Source organism: Tamandua tetradactyla, chromosome 10 (assembly GCF_023851605.1).
Source record: "Tamandua tetradactyla isolate mTamTet1 chromosome 10, mTamTet1.pri, whole genome shotgun sequence".
Taxonomy (NCBI): domain Eukaryota; kingdom Metazoa; phylum Chordata; class Mammalia; order Pilosa; family Myrmecophagidae; genus Tamandua; species Tamandua tetradactyla.
Genome location: NC_135336.1, coordinates 108,453,732 through 108,479,311, shown reverse-complemented (window position 1 = coordinate 108,479,311; position 25,580 = coordinate 108,453,732). Strand labels below are relative to the sequence as shown.

The 25,580-nt window shown below is 49.4% G+C and overlaps 1 protein-coding gene across 1 annotated transcript in view; it reads left to right on the top strand.

Annotated features, from left to right (window-relative positions):
• The window catches only part of FTCD (formimidoyltransferase cyclodeaminase), a 56,172-nt gene that overhangs the window by 10,161 nt on the left and 20,431 nt on the right, over positions 1 to 25,580 (top strand). The window contains exons 2-8 of the mRNA XM_077119248.1: positions 3,285 to 3,379; positions 3,717 to 3,900; positions 4,958 to 5,086; positions 5,414 to 5,502; positions 5,586 to 5,765; positions 6,745 to 6,882; positions 7,037 to 7,168. Coding sequence (XP_076975363.1) covers positions 3,285 to 3,379; positions 3,717 to 3,900; positions 4,958 to 5,086; positions 5,414 to 5,502; positions 5,586 to 5,765; positions 6,745 to 6,882; positions 7,037 to 7,168 — 947 coding nt within the window. The remainder of the gene's footprint in view (positions 1 to 3,284; positions 3,380 to 3,716; positions 3,901 to 4,957; positions 5,087 to 5,413; positions 5,503 to 5,585; positions 5,766 to 6,744; positions 6,883 to 7,036; positions 7,169 to 25,580) is intronic.

Sequence of the window (25,580 nt, the reverse complement as noted above, 5' to 3'; positions counted from 1 at the left end):
GCCCGCAGCCCCAGGGGCGCGGCCCGCGCCAGGCCGGGGCAGCGGAGGGCGGCGGGGAGCGTGCGGCCTGCGGGGGCCCGCCCGCCGCCCCGCGCGCTCTTGCGGCCCTTTATTAAAACCTCTTTGACCTTCTGCCGCGTGGCCTCGTGGCTCTTTGACGGGGGGAGCGTGCCAGGCTTCCCGTGGCAGCGGCTGGGGGCGCGGGGAGCCCCCCGTTCCGGGCGTCCCGCACTGCCCCTGCGGGCCTGGGCAGCAGCTCCTGGGGTCCCCCCGCCCCCGCCCCGGGGAGCAGTGGGGCGGCTCTGCGCGCAGGAGGGCGTGGGGCCAACTAGGAGCTGCTTGTTGAAAATGAGGGGACCGCCGGGTGCCCTGGGGACGGGGTGGGCTGGGAGCTGCAGGCCCCGGCAGGGCCCCAGGGGCAGGGAGTTTACTGGGGAGTGACTGGAGAAAGGAGGGGAGTGAGGGGGAAAGGTCAGTACGTGGGAGGGGTGGGTGGTGTGGACAGTCTCAGACCTGTCCTGTGGGGGGGGCATGGGGGGGTGGAGGGGGGCCTGGGCTGGCTGCCTGGGGCCCTCCTGGCCTACACAGAGGGCTGCGCCCTTGGACAATGTCTGGTGGGCTCGACATCTGTGACCGGAGCCGCTCCCCGCGGACCCTCTATGGCTGCCACATTCAGCTCTGGGGTCCCTGCTGGATCAAGTGCTACTAGTGGGGACGGACCTCAGCCTGCAACTGGTTGTGAGGGTCGCCCTGGAGGGGTGGCGACCAAGCAGAGAAAGCCACAGGCCACTGGAATCTGGGGCTGGGCTGCTGGCTGCATTGTCCCGGGCAGATGCTGGGAGGCCAGGCCCCTTCTGTGTGGACTGTGGGGCAAGGGGGGCACGAGGAGAGGCACAGCCTCCTCCCTTGGCCTCATGCAGTCTGGACTCTTGCCTTCGGCCCAGGAGCCCTCCCTGAGGCCTCGCGAGCATCCAGGCCCTGGGTGCCCACTGGCCCACCCTGCCCGGGGGAGCTGCACTCCCCCACTGCAGGCAGCCCTCCCGTGGCTGGCTCAGCCCTCCCTGCGCCTCCTTCTTATGCTGAAAATGTGAAGAAAGTGACGAGAGGATGGACAGTGGGTCCCAGAGGCCGGGTGGGGGTGCTGAGGGACACCCCTGGGGGCTCCACGGCAGGTTCAGTTCACTGCAGGTGACTTCTGACCTTGGAGACCTCCTGTGTCTCAGGAGACAGACTGTGGGTGAGCCAGGGTGCAGGGTGCAAGGAGGGCTGGAGTCCGAGGGGCGGAGAGGCGGGGCCAGGCTCCCTAGGCGCCTAAGGTTCTGCGGCCCCCAGCACGGAGGACTTCATGAGAAAGCGCCCGAGCGAAAGGCCGAGGCGCTGGCACCCCGCAACACCACCCCTCCCGCCCTCCATGGCCCAAGGGCCGCGGGCGAACTCGGTGGATTTTCTCTCTGCGCCTCCCGCCTCGTGGGGAGGGGGCGCTCATGGACCCTGGCCGTGGCTGCTCCAGGCCCCGGGACCCCTGGGTGCTCCTCTTGCCCAGTGGGTGGGTACAGAATTGCCCACAGGGCTCAGAATGCGTTTTAAAAAGACTGATCTTTAGAGCAGGTTAGATTTCCAGAGCCTGGGGGGTAGGTGGTTCTCAGAAACCCCACCCAGGTCCCTTATCCACGCCCAGCTCGCTCGGCGACCTGGGGGCCAGGAGCCCATGAGGCACCTGGCTCCTCTCCTGGCTCTCCTTGGCGATCACCCATGTCCTTTCTGCCCTGGGACCCCACCCAGGACCCCAGGCTCCTCCCAGCTTCATCCTAGTGTTGGGGACCTGGACAGCCCTGAGGTCAGGGGTTGAGCCTACGCTCCCCTGGGGGGCTGGGACCCCTGAGGCCGCGCCCTCCTCGGCTTGCCGTGCCACGGTGCTGTGGCCGGGCTGTCCCCCCACCAAGGCCGCAGGTGCCAGGGCTCTCCTGGGAAGGCGCGTCCCTCCGCCCCTACCCCTGCACACTGAGGAGCGGGGAGTTGGGGTCCACGTTCTCCAGCGCCAGCATCTGCGAGAATCACTCGGGATTCTTCTGTGGAGGGGGACTTGTCTCTTCTCCGCCCCACCAGTTCATTGACCCATGTGTCCATTCCGTGTGAACTCGGGGATATTCACCTTCTTCCGGGGGTGAGAACCCAGGGCTACGCAGTTCATCTCTGGCTCCCTGGGAGCCTTTCAGCTCTTTCCTGGGTCCCCTGACCCTCCTCATGTGAATGTGTGCGTGTGTGTGCATCCATGTGATTGTGTGTTCATGTGTGTGCATATGTGTGTGCACGCACTGTATGTGCATACATGTGTGTGTGCATGCGTGCACACTGTGCATGTGCATGCATGTGTGTGCGTGTGCGTGCGTGTGCACTGTGCATGTGCATGTATGTGTGTGCGTGTGCGTGCATGTGTGCGCACTGTGTGTGTGCATGGGCTTTAATGTTTCCTGCCTCTTTTCGCTGGAGAATTGTGTGGAAGTCAAGGCCTGGTTGCAGGACAAGGCTGCTTTTTTCTACCATCGGTGGCGCCTTCTGGCCCCCATTCCTGAGCTCTTCCTGCACCCATGGAGTCCTTACTTGCCGGGACCTGCCCACCCCATTGCCGGGAGAAACAGGCCGCGTGTCCTGAGGCGCTTGCCCCCCCCCCCCCCCGCTCTGCTCAGGCCCGGCCCAGATCCATTTCCTCTCGGTGGACACGCGCCCAGCCCTGCCCGCCAGCCAGGTCTCTGCCCTGCTGGGGGTGTGAGGACAAAGCTCCAGAACTTCTGGGCCCAGCTGGGCTTGCTGTCCCGTGTCCTCAAGCCACGGGGCCTCTCACACGCCCCAGCCGACAGAGCCCTTCCCCCTCCTGCTGCTGGACGCAGGCCCGGAGGAGCCCATGTGGAGGGGAGGGGTCTGTGCGCTGTCAGCAGGGCCTCGGGGGGCTCGGGGTGCAGCGAGGCGTGAGTGGGAGGCACTGGGGGCAGGGGATGGCGGCGCACTCCCAGGCAACCCCCATGTGGCCCCAGGGTTGGGGCTTGGTGGACCCCAAGAAGCACTTGCCGCTGGCAGCTGTGGCGAGATCCCACTCAGAGGTGGTGTCCACCTGTCCTGGCTGGGGCTCACGGGGCCCCAGGGGTGACATGACTCTTCCCCAGCGGCCCCGCCTGGCTGTGGGGTCCTGGCTGCGGCCTGGGTTAATGAGAAGCCAGGCGGGGAGTGGAGGGGGGAGGGCACAAGTGGTGCATCCAGGCCCAGCCACTGCCTTGGTCCTCCCCCAGACCAGCGTGGACAGCAGCAGGTGAGCTCAAGGTGCCCGGCCATGGACCAGCTCGTGGAGTGTGTCCCCAACTTCTCCGAGGGGAGCAACCAGGAGGTGAGGGCCTGGGGCTGCTCGGGCGGGGAGGGGCAAGCCTTAGCATGACCCACAGGCTGTGCCTGGGTGCGGGGTCTGGGACTGAGTGCTGGGAAGGATGAGGTGGGGTCCTGAGGCGTCGCCATGGGGGCCATGGGGTGGGGTGGGGCTGGTGGGGGGGCCGTGGAGGGCCTTGGGAGCGGTGTGGAGGGGGTGGGGGCTGGTGGTAAGGACCAGTGGGGGGGCCGTGGGGGTCCGTGGGGGGGCCCGTCGGGGTTGGTGGGTGCCAGTTGGGGGCTGGTGGGGGCCGTGGAGCCGGTGGGCACCCCTAGGCGCAGCCCCTTGCCCTCTGCCGCAGGTGGTTGGCGCCATCTCCCGGGCCATTGAGCAGAGCCCGGGCTGCGTGCTGCTGAGTGTGGACGCGGGGAGCTCCACCAACCGCAGCGTCTTCACCTTCGTGGGGCGGCCGGAGGACGTGGTTGCGGGGGCCCTGCAGGCTGCCCGCGTGGCCTCACGCCTCATCGACATGAGCAACCACAAGGGTGAGCTGGGGGGCTGGGGGGCTGCCGGGGGCTGGGGGGCTGCTGGGGGTCTGTGGGGGGCTGCGGGGGGGCTGCGGGGTCTGCGGGGGCTGTGGGAGGCTGCCGGGGGCTGGGGGGCTGCGGGGGGGCTGTGGGGGGCTGCCGGGGGCTGTGGGGGCTGCGGGGGCTGTGTGGGGGCTGCGTGGGGCTGCGTGGGGCTGCTGGGTCTGTGGGGGGGTTGCGGGAGGGCTGCTGGGGGGCTGTGGAGGTGCTGCAGGGGGCTGTGGGAGGCTGCTGGGGGCTGCTGGGGGCTGCGGGGGGCCTGTGGGAGGCTGCGGGGGCTGCGGGGGCTGCAGGGGGGCTGCGTGGGGGCTGCGGGGACTGTGGGGTCTGCAGAGGTGTTGTGGGGCGCTGCGGGGGGCTCCTCCTGTGCGGAGACCGCTGTGGGCCACGCTCCAGGCTCCTCCCAGGGAGCTCCCCCCGGCCCCTCCCCCACTTCCCAGGGTGCCCATGGCTGGCCGCCCTGCAGGGAGGTGAGGGTGGAGACGCGCAGCCTGAGTCCCGGCCTGGCCCCAGTTAACCCCCAAACCAAACAGCCTGCCTGTGCTGGGGGCAAGGGTCAGTGGACGGCTGGTCGCGCGGCCTGGGGCTGTGCCCTCATGGGTGGGGTGCAGGGGGCAGGAGGTGGTGCCGAGGGGGTGGGGCCTGTCCCCGCCCCGGGGCCCTGGGGTGCTGCTGCCCCACCCTGCAGGGATTTAGGGGCGAGGACGTCCTGTCTGTGGACGCGGTAACTACCCAGTAGCAAGCAGGGACCCGGGGCAGAGAGCTGGGGCGGCTGAGCTTTGGGTCCCGAGAGTCACCTTGGGGAGAGGGCCCAGATGTCACACCCCTGCGAGAGCGTCGAGGGCCCCTGGGGAAGAGCTGCTGCTCGGCTGGGGTGCAGGGGCCTGTGGTCACATGCCCAGCCTGGCCATGCGCGCTGCTCAGGCTGAGGCTGCAGAGGGGAGAGGGTGCAGGGCCCGGCCGAGCCATCCCGTGCCCGCTGGCCCGGTCCCCTTCAGCGCCCGCTGCCCCGCAGGGGAGCACCCTCGGATGGGCGCCCTGGACGTCTGCCCCTTCGTCCCAGTGCGCGGCACCAGCATGGACGAGTGCGTGCTCTGCGCACAGGCCTTCGGCCAGAGGCTGGCGGAGGAGCTGCACGTGCCGGGTGAGTCCCCCAGCGCCCGGCCCCGCGGCCCCACCAGCCCCTGGCCGCGCTTGTCCCCTGAAAACGCAGCCCGCCGGCCGTGGGGGCAGAGAGGTCCGCTGCCCCCCACCCCCCGCCTCTACACAGAAGGAAAATGACCCCAACGCGTGCTTCCAACACTGGAAGCAAAGGGACTCCAAGGACAGGGGCGGGGTGGGGGCTGTCACCAGGCACCCGGGGCCATGGGTGGGCCCAGCCGTGGGGGCGGGCGGGGGGCCTGGCCCTGCTCAGAGGAGGGAGCTGGGGAGCAGGCCTGGCCCCCCCCGTCTGACGCCCCCCGCCTTGCAGTGTACCTGTATGGCGAGGCGGCGCGCTCAGCCAGTCGCCGGACCCTGCCGGCCATCCGGGCCGGGGAGTACGAGGCGCTGCCCAAGAAGGTGCTGCCTGCGGGGCTGGGTCTGGGGCGCCCCGGCCCACGGCATGGCCCCCGCGCAGCTCACCAGGTGGGCCCTCCCCACAGCTCACACAGGCCGAGTGGGCGCCGGACTTCGGCCCCAGCTCCTTCGTGCCCAGCTGGGGGGCCACGGCCACGGGGGCCCGCAAGTTCCTCATCGCCTTCAATGTGAACCTGCTGAGCACCCGCGAGCAGGCGCACCGCATCGCGCTCAACCTGCGGGAGCAGGGCCGCGGGCAGGGCCAGGTGCGGGTGGCCTCGGGGGCAGCAACTGCCCTTAAGGAAAGGGGCGGCCTCCGGGTCCCCAGGGCCTAGCCTTCTCCAGGTGCTCTCGTTACCCCGGGGACTCCACCACGGCTCTGCCACAGAGCCCTGGACACAGTGTGCCCTGGACACAGGAACAGAGACACCTGGGGAGGGGGTAGGAGAGGAGGGAACACGGCCTGCCCCAGCCCCCAGCCCCCAGCCCTCCAGCCCCCCGCCCCCAGCCCCAGCCCCCAGCCCCCAGCCCTCCAGCCCCCCGCCCCCAGCCCCAGCCCCCAACCCCAGCCCCAGCCCCAGCCCTCCAGCCCCAGCCCCCAGCTCCAGCCCCCAGCCCCAGCCCCCAGCCCCCAGCCCTCCAGCCCCCCGCCCCCAGCCCCAGCCCCCAACCCCAGCCCCCAGCCCCCAGCCCCAGCCCCAGCCCCAGCCCTCCAGCCCCAGCCCCCAGCTCCAGCCCCCAGCCCCAGCCCCCAACCCCAGCCCCCAGCCCCCAGCCCCAGCCCCAGCCCCAGCCCTCCAGCCCCAGCCCCCAGCTCCAGCCCCCAGCCCCAGCCCCCAACCCCAGCCCCAGCCCCCAGCCCCAGCCCCAGCCCTCCAGCCCCAGCCCCCAGCTCCAGCCCCCAGCCCCAGCCCCCAGCCCCCAGCCCTCCAGCCCCCCCCCAGCCCCAGCCCCCAACCCCAGCCCCCCGCCCCCAGCCCCAGCCCCAGCCCCAGCCCCAGCCCTCCAGCCCCAGCCCCCAGCCCCAGCCCCAGCCCCAGCCCTCCAGCCCCAGCCCTCAACCCCAGCCCCCAGCCCCCAGCCCCCAGCCCTCCAGCCCCCCAGCCCCCAGCTCCCAGACTCCAGCCCCAGCCCCCCAGCTCCCAGCCCCGGAGCCTCCTGTGCAGCTCAGAGCCAGGTCCCGGAAGCAGACAGGGCAAGTTGAATCTCTGCAGCCTAGGCTGGAAAAGTCCTTTCCTTTGGCAGCCAGGACGTCTGAAAAAGGTTCAGGGCATTGGCTGGTACCTGGAAGAGAAGAACCTGGCTCAGGTGTCCACAAACCTCCTGGACTTTGAGGTCACAGCACTGCACACAGTCTTTGAGGAGACCTGCAGAGAAGCGCAGGTGAGGAGGGAAGGTGCCCCCACTGCCTGGGGGGAATTAGGGGGTGGGACCACCCAGGTGAGCTGCAGGTGCCACCCCTGCCTGGGGGGGCCTGTCCAGCTGTGGGGCACTGGGGAGGCCAGGGCCCTGGGCACGGCTCTGGTTCTGCCCCTAGGAGCTGAGCCTGCCAGTGGTGGGGTCCGAGCTGGTGGGCCTGGTGCCCTTGCAGCCCATCCTGGACGCCGCGGCCTTTTACTGCGAGAAGGAGAACCTCTTCATCCTGGAGGAGGAGCAGAGGATCAGGCTGGTGGGCTCCCAGGGCAGGGGGCATGTGGGACGTGGGGGATCTTTACCCCCGGAGCGGGACTCAGGAGCTGGGGCTCCCACACCTGGGCCAGGCCTCCCCTAGGAGAAGGCGCCTCTGGAGGGTCCCCCATGGCAGCTCCAGGAAGCCCCGGGATTCAGTGAGGGTGGCCTTGGCCGGGGGGTCCTGTTGCGTGGGGGGGGGGGGCCAGGGCTGTCTCCTCGGGCCCTCTGGGCTGCTCAGGCTGTTACGAGCCCTTCTGGCCCCTGCCTGAGGTCATATCTGGGGACTAGCTCCTCAGTGGATCTTTTTTCCACTTTTTCATCCCGGGGAGCGGTGGCCAGCCTAGGCCCAGGGCTCAGCTGTGGGGTGTCTGGAAAACGTGTCCTCAGGCTCGGTGGCTCCAAGCCTGCGGGCGGTCCCAGCGGCCCTGCTGCCCATGGGGCGTCCTCACCCACCTCTGCATGGCAGGGGGGGCGCAGGCCCTGGGTGTGCACCACCCAGCACGTTTCCTGGGACCTGCAGCCTATGCCCATCCCACCCCCCCATTGTGGACAGGCCAGCGTGACCGTCAGCCAGGGCTGTGTGCAGGTCACACGTGGGGGACGCTTCTGCCCCACAAAGGCTGCCACGCTTCCCGCCCCCACTGGGTGGAGAGGCCGTGCCCCCGCGCCGGCCACGCAGCTGGGGGTCTACGTGAGCACTTCCCATTGGCATAGTGACCACTTGCCCCGCGGGCCTCCTGTGATGGCCCCTCGGATCGCGCTGCAGGGGTTCGGCTGGTCAGCCAGTCTTTGTTTTGCCACGTGGATGCCCCAGACCGGTTTATACTCACATCATCCAATCTGGCCGCCACTTGACTACTTTTTTGTCTTGTTAGGAAGGCACCGTCCCCTCCCCCGATTCCAACAATATAAATATATTTGGCCATGTTTTATGTGGAATTTCCATGATTTCTTTTTTTCCATACCCCACTCCCAAGATGCCCAGATCCTCCATTTTACTGTTTCTCCACATTTACCGTATCATCCTGTCTCTCCACTGTCCTCCTGTGAACTGGCTATCAATCTATTCTCTGACACTTGCACACACCGTGTCCATGGACACTTAGTACTTCCACGTTTTTTCCTAAGAACAACAGTATCCACTGTGCAACCACCTTGAGTAAAGGTCAAGCTCAAGAAATTTAACAGTGATATAAAGTTCACAGTCTATGTGCTAATGTTTTCATTAATGTCCCAATAATGTCCTTTTGAGCCTTTTGGCCTGCCTTGTTAGATGCCGTCCAGACATCTGAAACTATTGCTTTAAGATGTTACTGTCTCTTTGATGTCTCTCTAAATTGTGGACACGCCCCCAGCACACACCTCAGTGTCACCCCAGCCTCCTTATCTGTGCCGGACTCTCCCATCTCCAGACAGGAGCCGCCCCAACTGGGCATTACTTCCTCCTCCCTCCCTCCTCCCTTGCCCCAGCCACCTCTCCTTTGCCTTTGTCTGTACGGATTTGTGTATTCTAGCCATGTCATTTAAACAGACTCACACGATAGCTGTCCCTTTGTGTCTGACTTATTTTTTACTCAGTCTCATGTTTTCCAGGTACATCCATGGAGTGGCATCAGAATCCCACTCCTTAAGGCTGGATAACATTCCATCATGTGTATATATTACATTTTGTTCCTCCTTTCATTGGTTGATGGACATTTGGGTTGCGTCCATCTTTTGGCAATTGTGAAAAATGCCACTATGAATACCTGGCCGAATCCCTGCTTTCAGTGAAATGTACACAGGTTCCTATTTCTCCACATCCTTGTCAGCACTTGTTACTTTCCATTTTTGATAATGGCCTGTTTTAGTCTGCTAGCTGCCAGAATGCAATATCCCAGCAGTGGAATGGCTTAAAGTTTACAGTTCTAAGGCCGAGTAAATGTCCCAATTAAAGCAAATCTATAGAAATGTCCAATGTAAGTCATCAGAGAAAGATATCTTGGTTCAAGAAGGCCGATGAAGTTCAGCGTTTTTCTCTCAGGTGAAAAGGCACATGGTGAACACAGTCAGGGTTTCTCTCTTAGCTGGAAGGGCACATGGTGAACATGGAGTCATCTGCTAGCTTCCTCTCCTGGCTTCCTGTTTCATGAAGCAACCTGGGAGGCGTTTTCCTTCTTCATCTCCACAGGTCGCTGGCTGGTGGACTCTCTGCTTTTCATGGCCACATCATTCCACTCCCTCAGAATCTCCTTTCTCCACAATGTTTCCTCTTTTATAGGATTCCAGTAAACTAATCAAGACCAACTCGAATGGGTGGAGACACGTCTCCACCTAATCCAGTTTAACAACCACTCGTGAGGAGTCACATCTCCAGGGAGATGATCTAATCAAAGTTTCAAACAGACAGTAACGAATAGGGATTAGAAGAAACGGCTGACTTTACAAAATGAAATTAGGATTAAGGCATGGCTATTCTACATCCTTTCAAACCAGCACATGGTCCTTGTAGTGAGTGTGAGGTGGTGTCTCGTTGTGGGTTTGACTTGCATTTCCCTAATGACTCATGATGTTGAGCGTCTTTCATGGACTTATTGGCCGTTTTTATATCTTCTTTGAAAAAATGTATTTCTGTGCATATTTCCCAGTGTTTTCTTTGTGGTTACCACGGGGCTTAATTTAACATCCTAAATCTATAACAGTGTCATTTGCTTTGATACCAATTTAATTTCAATAGAATATGCAAATCATGTTCCTGTACCACCCATCTCCACACCTTTATGTAGTTCTTAGCACAGATTACATGTTTATACATCACAAGTCCCAAACCATTGATTCATCATTACTTTTTATGAATCTGCATTTTAGATCCTGTAGGAGGTAAAAAGTGCAGTTAAAACCAAAAATACAAGTGCGCTGTTATAAATATTTCCCCATGTCATTACCTTTACTGGAGATCTTTATTTATTCATGTGCTTCAGTCAGTTGTCTACTGTCCTTTCTTTTCAACTGCAGAGTTCCCTTTAGCATCGCTTGTAGGGCTGGTCCAGTGGTGAAGAAGTCCTCAGATTTTGTTTGTCTGAAAGTGTCTTGATTATTCCCTAATTTTTCTTTCTAATTATCCAGTTTTTCAACTTTAGGGTCTTGTAATCACTCAAGACAGCCCCTGATGTTTGTTAAGGAAGGGTCTTGGGTCCACCTAGAAGTAAGTCACCCCAAGTCCCAAATTATCTTGATAACCAAGACTGAATTTAACCTGTGGGCCCCCCTGACATACACAGTAACAGACTTTTATTTTTTTCCCTCATGCAAAAACATTTTTTAATTTGTCATTTAGTCACTATCATTGTACACTCTAGACATTCCTAGATTATACCATCTCAGTGTTTATTGTCTGTCTTTCCTTCTGGTTTCATTTGTGCCCCCAGCCCTCCTCCCTCTATCATTCTCACATTCAGCTTCACTCAGTGTGCTTACATTATTGTGCTACAATCAGGTAGTTCTGAATTTTTATAATCAGTCCTGTTGCACAATCTGTATTCCTTCAGTTCCACTTACCCAATATCTACCCTATTTCTATCTCCTGATGACCTGTGTTCTTAACTGAAATTCTCCAAGTTCATTCATTAATGTTCGTTCATATCAGCGAGACCACACAGTATTTCTCTTTTTGTCGCTGGCTAATCTCACTCAGCATAATGTCCTCAAGGTACATCCATATTGTTACATGCTTCATAACTTTATTTGGTCTTACAGCTGTGTAATATTCTATCATATGTATATACCACAGCTTGTTTGGTCACTCATATTGATGGACATTTGGGCTGTTTCCATCTCTTGGCAATCGCAAATAATGCTGCTATAAACACTGGTGTGCAAATGTCCGTTTGTGTCCTTGCCCTTATGCCCTCTGAGTAGATACCTAGCAATGGTATTGCTGGGTCATATGGCAGTTCTATACTTAGCTTCCTGAGGAACCAACAAACTCCCTTTCAGAGCAGTTGTATCAATTTACCTTCCCACCGACAGTGGATAAGTGTGCTCTTTCTCCACCATCCTCAACAACACTTGTTGTTTCTATGATAATGGCCATTCCAGTGGGTGTGAGTTGATATCTCATTGTGGTTTTGATTTGCATTTCCCTAATAGCCAGGGAAGTTGAGCATCTTTACACGTGCCTTTTAGCAATTTGTGTTTCCTCTTCTGAGAAGTGTCTGTTCATGTCTTTTGCCTATTTTTCATTTGGGTTGTTTGTCTTTTTGTTGTTGAGTTGAACAATCTCTCTATATATTCTGGATACTAGACCCTTATCTGATATATCATTTCCAAATATTGACTCCCATTGTGTAGGCTGCCTTTTACTTTCTTGACAAAGTTCTTTGATGCACAAAAGTGTTTAATTTTGAGGATTTCCCATTAATCTATTTTTCTCCCTAATTTTTAAAAAACATTTTTGTTGATTATAGAATTCATGGTTGGCAGTTTTTGGCTTTCAGCACTTACGTCATTCGCTGCCTTCTTACCTCCATGATTTCTGGTGAGGAGCCGGGACTTAGTCTTCTCGAGGCTCCCTTGTACATGGCACATGGCTTCTCTCTGGCAGCTTCCAGAATCCTCTCTTTATCTTTGGCATTTGATGGTTTGATTATGACATGCCTTGGTGTGGATTTATTTGGGTTTATCCTGTTTGAAATCCGTTGAGTTTCTGGGATGTTTATATTTATGTCTTGGGAAGTTTTCAGCCATTATTTCTTTGACTATTCTTTCTGCTCCTTCTAAGACTCCCTATGTGTATATTGTACACTGATGTACAGGTATTGTGGGCTCTGCTAATTTTTCTCATTATTTCTTCCTTCTGCTCCTTAGACTGAATGATTTAAATTGTCTTGTCTTCAAATTTACTGATTCTTTCTTTTGCCAGCTCCAATCTGCTGCTGAACTCCTCTAGGGAATTTTTAATTTCTGTTACCATGGTCTTCAGCTCTCTTTGGCTCTTTTTCATAATTTCCATCTCTATTGGTGTTTTGTTTGTGTTCATCTATTATTTTCTTGATTTCCTTTATTCTTTGCCTATGTTTTCTTTTAGGTATTTGAACATATTTAGGACCATTTTTAAAAAGTCTTTGGTATTGTTCTAGTTTGCTAGCTGCTGGAATGCAACACACCAGAGATGGATTGGCTTTTACTAAAGGGGGATTTATTTCATTAGTTCTTCAGAGGAAAGGCAGCTAACTTTCATCTGAGGTTCTTTCTTACATGGGAAGGCACAGGATGGTCTCTACTGGCCTTCTCTCCAGGCCTCCGGGTTCCAACAGCTTTTCCTAGGGTGATTCCTTTCTGCATCTCCAAAGGCCTGGGCTGAGCTGTGAGTGCTGAGATGAGGTGTGCTGAGCTGCTTGGGCTGTGCTACCTTGTGCTCTCTCATTTAAGCACCAGCCAATTAAGTCAAACGTCATTCATTGCAGCAGGCATACCTCCTAGCCCACTGCAGATGTAAATCAGTAACAGATTAGGTTCACATACCATTGGCTCATGGCCATAGCAACAAAACTAGGTGCCTTCACCTGGCCAAGTTGACAACTGAATCTAACTACCACAGGTATGTCCAAGCTATGGTCTTTCTCATTAATTTTTTTTTTTTTATTCTTTATCCCGTTCCATGGCAGAAAGTATCATTTCTTGTTTCTCTGTATATTTTGCAATCTTTTGTTTCAACCTGGACGTTCTGGTATTTTTAATGTGCTATCTCTGAAATGCAGAAACTGAGTCATCTGTTTCTGAAGCTTGTCTTCTGCTAGTACTATGACAGAGCTTTCCTTGAGTTTAAAAAAGAAGGAAAGAAAAAGAAACACTTTTTCCATTCTTTGCAGATTGGTCTGTGCGCTTTCTCTCAGAACTCAGCTGTTCACATTTAGAAACTAGTACAAGGCACAAGCACAGGAGCCTTCCTGATGTTTTCTGCGCACGTGTCTTGTCCTGGGTAGGCAGGCGTGTCCCTAGGAGTCCCCTCTTTACACAGCTCTCTTCCCCTCTTCCCTAGGAAACAGGTCCCTCCCCACCCCATAGCCAGCGGCCCCCTGCCCTTCCACTTCCAAAGGGGAGCTCGGTGAGCTGTCTCCACACACCAGGCAAGTTCTGGAAAGGTGAGCCTCTGACAAGGACCCTGCTCCAGTCCTTCAGGCGACCGCCAGCCAGACTTGCACGCTCCCCAGGATGTGCAGAAGGCTACGCTGCTCCCCCCAGGGCCAGGAACCTGCTCATGCTGAGCCATGGAGGGGCTGGGGAGGGGGCAGCCAGGGCCACACGAGATCTGGCCACTTTTAAGCTGACTTGCACTTGCCCTGTGACTGCAACCCTTCAGCTGTTTCTGGGGCTTTGACGATGTTTCTGCCAGCTCTTGCTTGTTGCTTAAAGTTTCTGTGCAAGGACAGAGCCCTGAAGCTCCTCAGTCTGCCATCTTGATGATGGGATCCCGTGACTCGTGTTCACGTTGGACTGCTTCACATGGCTAGAAGCCACGTTGTAGCAGAGTGAGGTGGGGGTCTGGCTTCATTTTTTATTTTTCCCAAATGGCTGACCAGTTGTTGACAGCACCACCTTTCTCACAGGCTAAATGGCATTTGTATTTGGGGTTATTTCTGAACTTGCTCTGCTTTTCCGTTACTGTTTCTTTCTTTTTAGTTTCTACCAAACTATTTTACTTTTTGTGGCTTCATTTGGTAGGGCTAGTTCCTCTTCATTATTTTTCTATTTCCAAGAATATTCTTAGACATTCTTTTTTTTAAAAAAAGGGTTTTGAAAACTCATGTTTATTGTGATAGCATATACATATATTATAAAATTTGCCATTTTAGCCACTTTTAAGTATATATTCGATGGCATTAATTACATTTACAGTGTTGAGCTACCATCACCATCATCCATTACCAAAATTTTCTCATCTCCCCAAATAGAAACTCTGTCTCCACTAAGCACTATCCCCCACTCCTCCTTTTTCCCCGCCCCCTGGAAACCTGCGATCAACTTTCTGTCTCTGTGAATTTGCCCATTCTAGATCTCTGGCATAGATGGAGTCATACGCTATTTGTCCTTGTGTGTTGCATTGATTTAACTCAGCACAATGTTCCCAGATTTTCCAAATGGGGAGAAAGTGATTCACCGGCAGCTTGGAAAGAAGACCCACTTCTGAAGGAGGAACTTTGCAGACGCCTTGGGGCACCCAGTCACTTGGGGTGGCGGAAAGTACACGTTGTGGGGTGGAGTATGGGAGGGGCAGAAAGGACATGGGGCAAGAAGCAGAGGAGATGCTGGGTGTCAGCTCTGCCCTGGGCAGCCATGGTCAGGGGCTCGGGGCCACTGGGGATATTGGGAACTTAAGAAATCGGTTGAAGCTGGGGCTTCTCAGCCTTGGCACTGCTGGCATTTGGAGCTGGATAGTTATATATATATATATAGAATATATATATAGATATTTTTTATTTAAGAAAACAAACAATATACTTAGAAACTTTACACCTTAGTCTTAGATATTCCTGCACGTTTACTTTTCTATATGAACTTCAATGTCATTTTGTCAAGTTCCAAACAAATCCTACTAGCATTTAAACTGGGGTCACGTTCAGTATATACACTATTTAGGGATCATTGGCATGATCACACCATTGAGTCTTTCTGGTTGAGAACAAAGTGCATCCCTTTATTTAGTTTAAAGTTTCTTCTCATGGAGTTTACAGTTTTTTTAGGTTTATTCTTTGGTATTTATTTTCATTTCCTAGTTGCTAAAACAAACACTATACAATGGATTTGTTTAAATAATGGGACTTCGCTAGCTCACAGTTTTTAGGCTAGGTGATGTCCGAAGCCAAGGCCTCTGAAGACCGGTTTTCTGGGACTGGCTGGCCGTGGTTCTTGGGGTTCCTTGGCTTTTCGTTCACGTGGTGGTGTCCACTCCTTTTCCTTCCAGGTTCCACTGACTTCTGGCTTCTGGCTTCTCTCTGTGGCTCCTCTTTTGTGTCCAGTTCCTTTGCTCCTAAGAACTTCAGCCTTAGGGTTGAGGCCAGCCGGCGTTCTGTGTGGGCACCTCTTAGTTCTGACATCTTCAAAGCTTGGGTTCACAGCTGGGCTCACACCCACGGCCTGGAACATGCCAGGACATGGCCTCATGGGGGACGTGATTCAATCCCCAACAGTACTGATTTTTTTTTATGACTTTACAAACTGAATATTTGCTTTCATTGAAATTTTTGTGGCCATTATTAACTATAAAAAGAAACCATTACTTTTATGCTAATTTTGTAGCCACCTTTGTACCAGGTTTCTTAAGGTTTCCTGTTTTCCTGTTTATTCCTATGGGTTTTCCTGGGGCACAATTGTATCATCTGCAAATGCTGATGTTTGCCTCTCCTTGTTCATTCTGTGGGCCTTTCTTTCATCTAATGCGGACTATTTCTAGAATGGTTTTAAACAGCAGTGGTTGCGGGCTTTAATTGGAAGACTTCTGGGTTTCAGCATCAAGCAGGGTTTTGGCTTTTGACTTCAGATACCTATTTCAATGTGGACGGTTTCCTCTCTGTCTCTTCTACAGGTTGCTTTTTAAAATCAGCAATTGATACTGACTTTTGCCGGATGTTCTTTTGGCATTTATAGAGATAGGCATGATTACTCAGGTGAACTAAATGGCGAGATTTCCAAATCTTCTCTTGTTCCTGGGTGAACTCACCTACTCATGGTGGATTGCTGTTTTAGTTTTCACGTTTTGTTTTCTTCTTTCGGACTGTGGTAATATTTCCATAACGTAAAAATCATTTTAACCATTTTGAGTGGACCATCCTTCCACAGTAACGGCGCCGGCAGCGCCGTGTAACTTCTCCAGCACGTGCCTCCAGGCTGTCTCCACCGCACCAGACCAAAACTCGCACCCACCCAGCAGCACCCCCGCCCCTGCCACCCGGAAGCCACTGCTCTGCTTTCGGCCTCTGTGAATTTGTTTAGCCGAAGTATTTCATATAAGAGAAATCATACCATATTTTTCTGTTTGTTTCTGGCTTATTTCACTCAACAAGATGCCATCTGGACTGAAGTACGTGCCGGCACGTCACCGCTTTTCACAGGGGATCAGTATTCCATTGGATGGATACTCTACGTTTCGCTTTTCAGTCATCTGTTGACGGGCACTTGAGTTGCTTCCACCTTTTGGCTATTGTGAATAATGCTGCGATGAACACTGGCGTGCAAACACCTGCCCAAGTCCCAGCTTTCTGTTCTTTCGGGAATATACCTGGGTCATATGGTAATTCTACACTTACTTTCAGAGGAACTGCCAAACTTTCCCACAATGGCTGCAGCGTTTTACCTTGCCGGCAGTGCAAAGGGCACCTGTTTCTCCACGTCCTCGCTACCCTTGCTAGTCAGGTACTAGCCGTGCAGGGAGGTAAAGGAGTGCCTACGTGTTGTTTTCATCTGCACTTCTCTAACGGCTAATGATATTGAACATCTTTTCGTATACTTATTGGCCATTCGAATACCATCTTTCGTAAACTGTCTATTCTAATCCTTGGCCCATCTTTTAATTGTGTTTTTGTCTCTTTGTTGAGTTGTAGGAGTTCTTCATATAATACAGATATTAAATTCTTATCAGATACATGGTTCAAAATATATTCTCCCCTTCTGCCTTTTCACTTTTTCGTCCTTTGATGCACAAAAGTTTTTAATTTTGATGAAGTCCCATTTATCTATTTGTTCTCTTGTTTCTTGTGCTTTTTGTGTAAAATTTAAAAGTCCATTGCCTATTAAAGATCCTGAAGATATCTCCCTATGCTTTCTTATAAGAGTTTTATAATATTAGCTCTTATATTTAGGCCATTGTTCCATTTTGAATTAACTTTTGCATCTGGTGAGAGGCAGGTTCACCTTCGTTCTTTGTCAATTTTAGTGATCTTTTAAGAAACCAACTTTTGGTTTTGGTGGTTCTCTCTATTGCTCTTTATTCTCTACTTCACTTATCTCTGCTCTAGTCTTTACTATTTCTTTTATGCCAGTAACTTTGGGTTTAATTTGCTCTTCTTGTCTTAGTTTCTTTAGGTATGAAGTTTGGTTACTGATTTGTGTTCTTTATTGCTATTTAAGATAGGCATTTTGTACTATAAAATTTCCTCTAAGCACTGTTTTCACTGCATTCCATAAGTTTTTTTTTAACTTTTTAAATTGTATAGTATAACATATATACAAAGCAAAGAAAAAAAAAGCAATAGTTCTCAAAGCCCTCTTCAACAAATGGTTACAGGACAGATCCCAGAGTTTGTCATGGGCTACCATACAATTCTCTCAGATTTTTTTCTTCTAGCTGCTCCAGAATATAAGATGCTAAAAGGTTTAAATATTTTTTTATTGTCACAATCTACTTTTTTTTCCTTCTTTTGCTTTTGCAAAAAATAACACATATACAAAAAAGCTCTACATTTCAAAGCACACACCACAATTAGTTGTCGTACTTATTTCAGAGTTTGACATGGGTTACAATTCCACAATTTTAGGTTTTTACTTCTAGCTGCTCTAAAATATTGGAGACTAAAAGAGTTATCAGTGTAATGATTCAGCATTCATATTCATATGTTATATAGTTCAACCACATTAGCTAACAGTTCACCCATCTCTAACTTCCATGTATCTCTAAGTCCCCTATATTCTGTATTATAAGCCTCTGATTATACCTTTATGCTGGTCATAAAAGTGGAATCATACAGTATCTCTCCTTTTGTGTTGGCTAATTTCACTCAGCATTATGTCCTCAAGGCTCATCCATCTTGTCATGTGCTTCAGGACATCATTTTGTCTTATTGCTGCATAATGTTTCATCATATGTATATACCACATTTTGTTGATCCACTCATCTGTTGATGGGTATTTGACTTGTTTCCATCTTTTGGCGATTGTGAATAATGCTGCTATGAACATCGGTGTGAAAATGTCTGTTTGTGTCGTTGCTTTCAGCTCTTCTGGGTGTATACCTAGTACTGCTATTGCTGGGTCATAGGGCAACTTGATATTTAGTTTCTTAAGGAACCACCAAACAATCTTCCACAGTAGCTGCACTGTTATACATTCCCGCCAGTGCATAAGTGTCCAGTTTCTCCACATCCCCTCCAACATTTATAGTTTTCTGTTTGTTCAATGGCAGCCATTCTTAAAGGTGTGGGGTGGTATCTCATTGTAGTCTTGATCTGCATTTCCCTTATAGCCAATGAAAATGAGCATCTCATCATGTACTTTTGAGCCATCTGCATTTGGTCTTCAGAAAAATGCCTATTCATATCTTTAGCCCATTTTATAATTGGGTTGTTTGTTCTTTTGTTGTTGAGTTGTATGATTTCTTTGTATATACAGGAAATAAAACCTTTGTCTGATATGTGATTTCCAAATATTTCCCCCCATTGAATTGGCTGCCTCTTCACCTTTTTGACAAAGTCTTTTGAGGTGCAGAAGCATTTGATTTTGAGGAGTTCCCATTTATCTATTTTTTCTTTTGTTGCTTGTGCTTTGGGTGTAAAGTTTAGGAAGCTACGTCCTATTAACAGGTCTTGAAGATGTTTCCCTACATTTTCTTCTAGAAGCTTTATGGTGCTAGTTTAGGTGTTTGATCCACTTTGAGTTAATTTTTGTGTAGGGGGTAAGATAGGGGTCCTCTTTCATTCTCTTGGCTATTGATATCCAGTTCTTCCATGCCTAATTATTGAAAAGACCATTTTGTCCCAGTTCAGAGGATTTGGGAGCCGTGTCAAAACTCAGTTGACCATAGATTTGGTGGTGTATTTCTGAACTCTCAGTTCAATTCCATTGGTCATTGCTTCTATCTTTGTACTAGTACCATGCTGTTTTGACCACTGTGGCTTTATAATAGGTTTAAAGTCAGGGAATGTTAATCCTCCCACTTCGTTCTTTTTTTAGGATGCTTTTAGCTACTTGGGGTCTATTTTTCCCTTCCAGATGAATTTGGTAGTTAGCTTTTCCAAATCTTCAAAGTATGTTGTTGGAACTTTGATTGGTACTGTGTTGAATCTGTAGACCAAGTTGGGTAGAATTGACATCTTAACTATATTTAGCCTTCCTGTCCATGTGCAGGGAATGTCTTTCCACCCCTTTAGATCTCCTTTGGTTTCTTTTAGCAATGCTATGTAGTTTTCTGTGTACAAGTCCTTTACATCCCTAGTTAAGTTCATTCCTAAGTACTTGATTCTTTTAGTTGCTATTTTGAATAGAACTTTTTCCTTAACTGACTCCTCAGCTAGGCCATTGCTTGTGTATAGAAATGTTACTGATTTTGCACATTAATTTCATACCCTGGTACTTGCTGAATTTGTTTATTAGCTCAAGTAACTTTGCTATAGATTTCTCAGATCTTCCAAGTATAGTATCATATCATCTGCAAATAATGAGAGTTTTACTTCTTCCTTTCCAATTTGGATGCCTTTTATTTCTTTGTCCTGCCTGATTGCTCTAGCTAGAACTTCTAGCACAATGTTGAATAATAGTGATGACAGTGGGCATCCTTGTCTTATTCCTGATCTTAGGTGGAAAACTTTCAGTCTCTCTCCATTGAGTATGATGCTGGCTATCAGTTTTTCATATATTCCCTTTATCATATTGAGGAAGTTACCTTTGATTCCTATCTTTTGGAGTGTTTTTATCAGAAAAGGATGCTGAATTTTGTTGAATGCTTTTTAAGCATCAATTGAGGTGATCATGTGATTTTTCCTTTTTGATTTGTTAATGTGCTGTATTACATTAACTGATTTTCTTGTGTTGAACCATCCTTGCATTCTTGGTATAAACCCCACTTGGTCATGGTGTATAATTCTTTTCATGTGTTGCTGGATTCGATTTGCTAATATTTTATTGAGAATTTTTGCATCTATGTTCATTAGGGATATTGTCCTATAGTTTTCCTTCCTCATAGCATCTTTACTCAGTTTTAGTATTAAAATGATATTAGCTTCATAAAATGAGTTAGGTAGAGTCCCTTTTTCCTCAATTTTTTGGAAAAGTTTGAGTGGCACTGGTGTTAGTTCTTTTTGGAATGTTTGATTAAATTCCCCTGTGAAGCCATCTGGCCCTAGGCTTTTCTTTGTAGTACGATTTTCCATGGCTGATTGAATCTCTTTACTTGTGACTGGTTTGTTGAGATCTTCTATTTCTTCCTGAGTCAGTGCAGCTTGTTTGTGTGTTTCCAGGAATTTGTCCATTTTTTCTAGTTGTCTAGTTTGTTGGCATATAGTTGTTCATAGTATCCTCTTATGATTTCTTTTGTTTCTTCAGGGTCTGTTGTAATGCACTCCTTCTCATTTCTGATTTTGTTTATTTGCATCCTCTCGTCCCATAAGTTTTGGTATGTTGTGTTTTCTTTTCATTCATCTGATGATGTTTTAAAATATTCCTTGTTATTTCCTTTTTAATCCATTGGTTGTTTAAGAGTACGTTGTTTACTTTCTACGTATTTGTAAAATGTTCAGTTTTACTTCTGTTACTGATTTCTAACTTTATTCTTTTATAATCCAAGAAGACAGTTTATAATTGCAAAATTTGTAAATTTATTGAGATTTGTTTTGTAGCCTAACATGTTCTGTCCTGGAAATGTGTATTCTGCTGTTGTTAGGTAGAATGTTTTATATGTATTGATTAGGTCTAATTAGTTAATAGTGCTGTTCAAGTCCTCTGTTTCCTTATTGATCTGCTTAGATGTTCTATCAGTTATGGAAAGTTGTGTATTGAAGTTTCCAACTTTTAGGGTAGAATGATGTATTTCTTCCTTCAATTCTGTCAATATTTGCTTCATATATTTTGGGGCTCTGTTGTAAGGTGCATATATATCTATAATCATTCTATCTTCTTGTTGGATTGAACCCTTTATCAATATGTCATATCATTCTTTGACTCTTGTAATATTTTTTGACTTAAAGTTTATCTTGTCTGATAATAACATGGCCATTCTACCTCTCTTTTGATTACTGTCTGCATGGAATATCTTTTTCCACCCTTTTACTTTCAACTTCTTTGTGTCTTCATACCTATAGTAAGTCTCTTGTAGGCGACATATATATGAAACAGGCTTTTTCATCCAACCTGCCAATCTCAGCTTTTTGGTAAGGGTGTTTAATCCATTGACATTTAATGTAATAATTGAGAAGTAAGAGTTTATTCCTGCCATTTATCTATTTGTTTTCTTCATGTATCTGTATGTTTCTTTCTTCCTCAAATACTCCATTCTGCTTTTCTTTTTTTTGAATTTTGTTGCTTTTTTATAGTGGGCTGTTTGATGCCATCATTTTTTCCTATTGTCTTTATTTTTAAGTTATTTTCTTAGTGGTTACCTTCATAATACAATGAACATCTTAAACTAAGAACAGCCAAGTTAAATAAGTAGCAACCTAGTTTCAGTAGTGCACAAACTTTCTTCTCCTGCATTTCTCTGTCCCTCCCTCATTATATTGTTATTGTCTCATCTTTATACATTATATGCCTATTAGCCTAGACTTATAATGTTATTTTACACATTTGCCTATGAAATCTTATGGGGTAGGGTTACAAATCCAAAACATAATAATTCAGGATTTTATATTTACCTGTGTAGTTACCTTGACCAATATTATTTATTTTTTCTTATGGTTTCAAGTTACTGCCTCATGTATTTTTGTTTCTGTCTGAAGGATTCCCTTTAGAATTAATTGTAGGACATGCCATCTGTTAATGAACTCTTTTGGCTTTTAAATGTCTTAATTCCTCCTTCATGTTTTTTAGGAGGTGGGGGTATGTGTGCTGTGTGGTGGGAGTCATATTTCATTGTTTTCCGTGAGAATATCCCATTTTCATAGCTGGGACCTGGCTCATCCCTGGGAGTCCTGTCCCACATTGCCAGGTAGATTTATACCCCTGGTAGTCATGTCTCATGTAGGAGAGGAGGGCAGTCAGCTCACCTGCCGAGCTGGCTTAGAGAGAGAGGCCACATCTGAGCAACAAAAGAGGTTCTCTGGGGGTGACTCTTTGGCATAATTATAAGTAGGCTTAGCCTCTTCTTTGCAGGAATAAGGTTCATAGGGGTGAACCCCAAGATCGAGGGCTCAGTGTATTGAATTGGTCATCACACTGCTTGTGAGAATATCAGGAATTCCCCAGATGGGGAAGTTGAATATTTCCTCTTTCTTCTCAGTCCCCCAAGGGGACTCTGCAAATACTTTTTTATTCTCTGCCCAAATTACTCTGGGATATATCAGGGCAACATTAACCTAGACAAACCAACAAGATCTCACTCCTTGTTCAAGCTTATTCCTACAAAGGAGAAGCTAAGCCTACTGATAATTACGCCTAAGAGTCACCACCAGAGAACTTCTTTTGTTGCTCAGATGTGACCTCTCTCTCTAAGCCAACTTGGCACATAAACACATTCCTTCATTTTTGAAAGATAATTTTGTCATACACAGAATTCTTGCTTGACAGTTTTTTTCTCTAAGGACTTAAACATGCCATCCCACTACCTTCTGACCTCCATTGTTTCCAGGGAGCAATCTTATTGGAGATCCCTTGTGTGTGACAAGTCAGTTCTCTCTTGCTGTTTTCAAAATCCTCTCTTGTGCTTGGATTTTGACAATTTCACTCTAATGTACCTTGGTGTAGGCCTCTTAGAGTCTGTCCTGCTTGGAGTTCATTGAGTACCTTGGATGTGTATGTGCATATATTTCATCAGCTTGGTGAAGTTTTCAGCACTATTTCTTCAAATACTTTTTCTGCCCCCACTCCCGTCCTTTAGGGGCTCCAGCGAAGCACATTTTCGATGGTGCCCAAAGGTCCTCCACCTCGATTCATCTCCTTCATTATTTTTTTCTTTTTACTCCCTACACTATACTTTGAATCTCCCAATTTTTTGTTGGGTTCCTCTCTATAATTTCCACTTCCTAATATTGTTCAGACATAACCTTCCTAATTTCTTTTAGTTCTTTGTATATGGATTATTTTAATTCATTGGACATATTTAAGATGGTTGATTTAAGATCTTTGACGAGAAGTGCCAATGTATGAACTTTCCTCAGGAATGGCTTCTGGCCAATTCTTTTTTTCCCCTGTGAAATGGGCCATATTTTCCTGTTTCTCTGTATTTTGTATTTTTCTGTCGTTGAGAACTGGACATTCTGAGTATTTTGTTGTTGTATCTCTGGAATTCTAGTGCTCCCACTCCTCTGAGATTGCAAGATTTTGTTGTAGTTGATGGTTGGAGATACCAATTTGTGACTCTTCCAAACTATATCTGCTCCCACATGGGGAATAAAAAGTGTCAAGAGGAGGAAAAAAAAAGTACTGCCTGTTTGAGACTCCTCTGCTACTTTTCCCTGAGGGGACTGGAACAGTAGCGGCCCTCAGGGCTGACCCCCCGAGCCCTGAAGTGGCTGACCCGAAGGGGGGATCACCAAACAGACCCACGCCTGGCATTTTAGAGGACTCGGGCTGCACAGCTGCCCTGGCCCCCACTCGCTTCACCAGGAGCTGGGCTGCAGCCCCCCACGGCGTCTGCCTGAGGCTGAAGAGGGGCAGGTGGTCACCAGGTGGCCAGCACCTGCTCCTGCTCACAGCGTCCCCTGGACTCCAGGGCTCCAGACAACTGGTGCGGACACTCCCTGCCGTCCAGCAGTGGTTTGGTGGGGGCAGAACCCTGGGGCGGCCTATGCTGCCTGCTTCCCACAGTCTTCCCTGGATTCCTGTTTTAATGTGTTATTGGATTCTTGCTAATGTGCTTTTAGAGGATAATTGTTACTGATATTAATTATGAGACTGAGTTATAATACTTCACTTTTTCTGCTATTTTAAGGGAAATTTAAAATCGGTATTGTATTGGCTTCTTAAAAAGAATTTGGAAGATGTCTTTGCTTTTCTATAATTGAAAATATTTTAAATATTTGAAAGATTTCACCTGTGAAACTATTTGGCCTAGTGTTGCATGTTTATCTTTTTGACAATTTTCCCCATGATTATGTCCTATGTTTTCTGAAGCCAATTTTAATGATTTGTATTGTTCTAAAAAGCATCCTCTTCATCGCAAGTTTTGAATGTATTTTCATAAGTTTTTTGGTTCTTTGGTTTTCCTCTTCATCAGTAGCTGTTTCTCTTAGATTTCTGATTTTGTCTTCTTTGTTTTTTGGCAGCAGTCTACGCTTATTTTTGGTCTATTTTTATGGGTGTTTAAAATATTAAGTTAATGGATTTAGTTATCAAATGTGTTCGTATGTTTTCTACTTTTTACTTTCTGTTTTTGTTTTAAAGCAGTTTTATTGAGATGTGTTCACACAGCACACAAGCCATCCAGAGTGTGTAACTGCTGGCTCACAGTATCATCACACAGTTGTGTGTATGTCCCCATGTTCAATTTTAGAACATTTTCATTACTCCAGAAACAGAATAAAAAGAAAAACAAAAACCCAAATCCTCCCCAACCCCTTCTTCCCCCGTGTCATTGACCCATAGTATTACTCCCGTCTTTTGGTTTTCCTGGACCTTATTTCCTCACCTCCTGGGTAGACGCTTAATTATTTTAGTTCACCTTTTGATTCAGTTATTTTTGCATTTAAAGTTATGCATTTCCTTTGAATACAGCTTTGGCCATATTTGAGGGGATTTAATGACCTTTTCATGCCATTTCGCCCACTGCCACCAGGTGCAACTCTGTCGGTTCCTGCAGCCCCCCCCACATACACAGTGTCCTGTCTACGTGTCCACCATGGCCCCATGCTGCTGCTGCCCCCACGCCCTTCCAGGGACAGGTTGTTTACGATGTGGCGCCGATGACGGGTCTTTCCTACCGTGGTCTGTCCCCGTTTAAGGCCCTTGTCTCGAACCCACCTGCCACAGTTGCCATTTCGGCCTGAGGCTCCTGCCTTGGCTGTGGCCACTCTCATGGATGCCGTCTGTCCAGCTGTTCACCAGCCTTTTGGGCCACTTCCTTTTAGGTGTATTTCATCCAATAAGCACGTGGTTGAGTTCTCCTGAAAGCCTCTGTCTTTTGATAGCTGAGTTTATCCCATTTGTTTTTACTGATTTAGCAGATATGTTTGGGCTTAACTCTTGTGTCTTTTTAAACATTATTTTCTGTTTTGGATGTGTGTGGGTGTGGGTGTGGTTTCCTTTGGTTACGTGGACAGAGCCAGGCTATTTCCAGGCTCTGTGGGTAACGTCTATAGCCTTAGAGAACAGGAATCAGCTTCAAGCCATCCTGAGGCCTGCCATGAAAATAAGAAAATAACAGTTTCCCTCTAGTTCTCTTTTTTTCTCCATATCCTGATTCTTTTTGGATATAATATTTTTTTGGTTCTTTTGGTGGCTAATTTTTTAAGTTTTAATAGTATATTTAATCACTTGGCTCTTGCTTTATCACCATTAAACAATATTGTTGACTC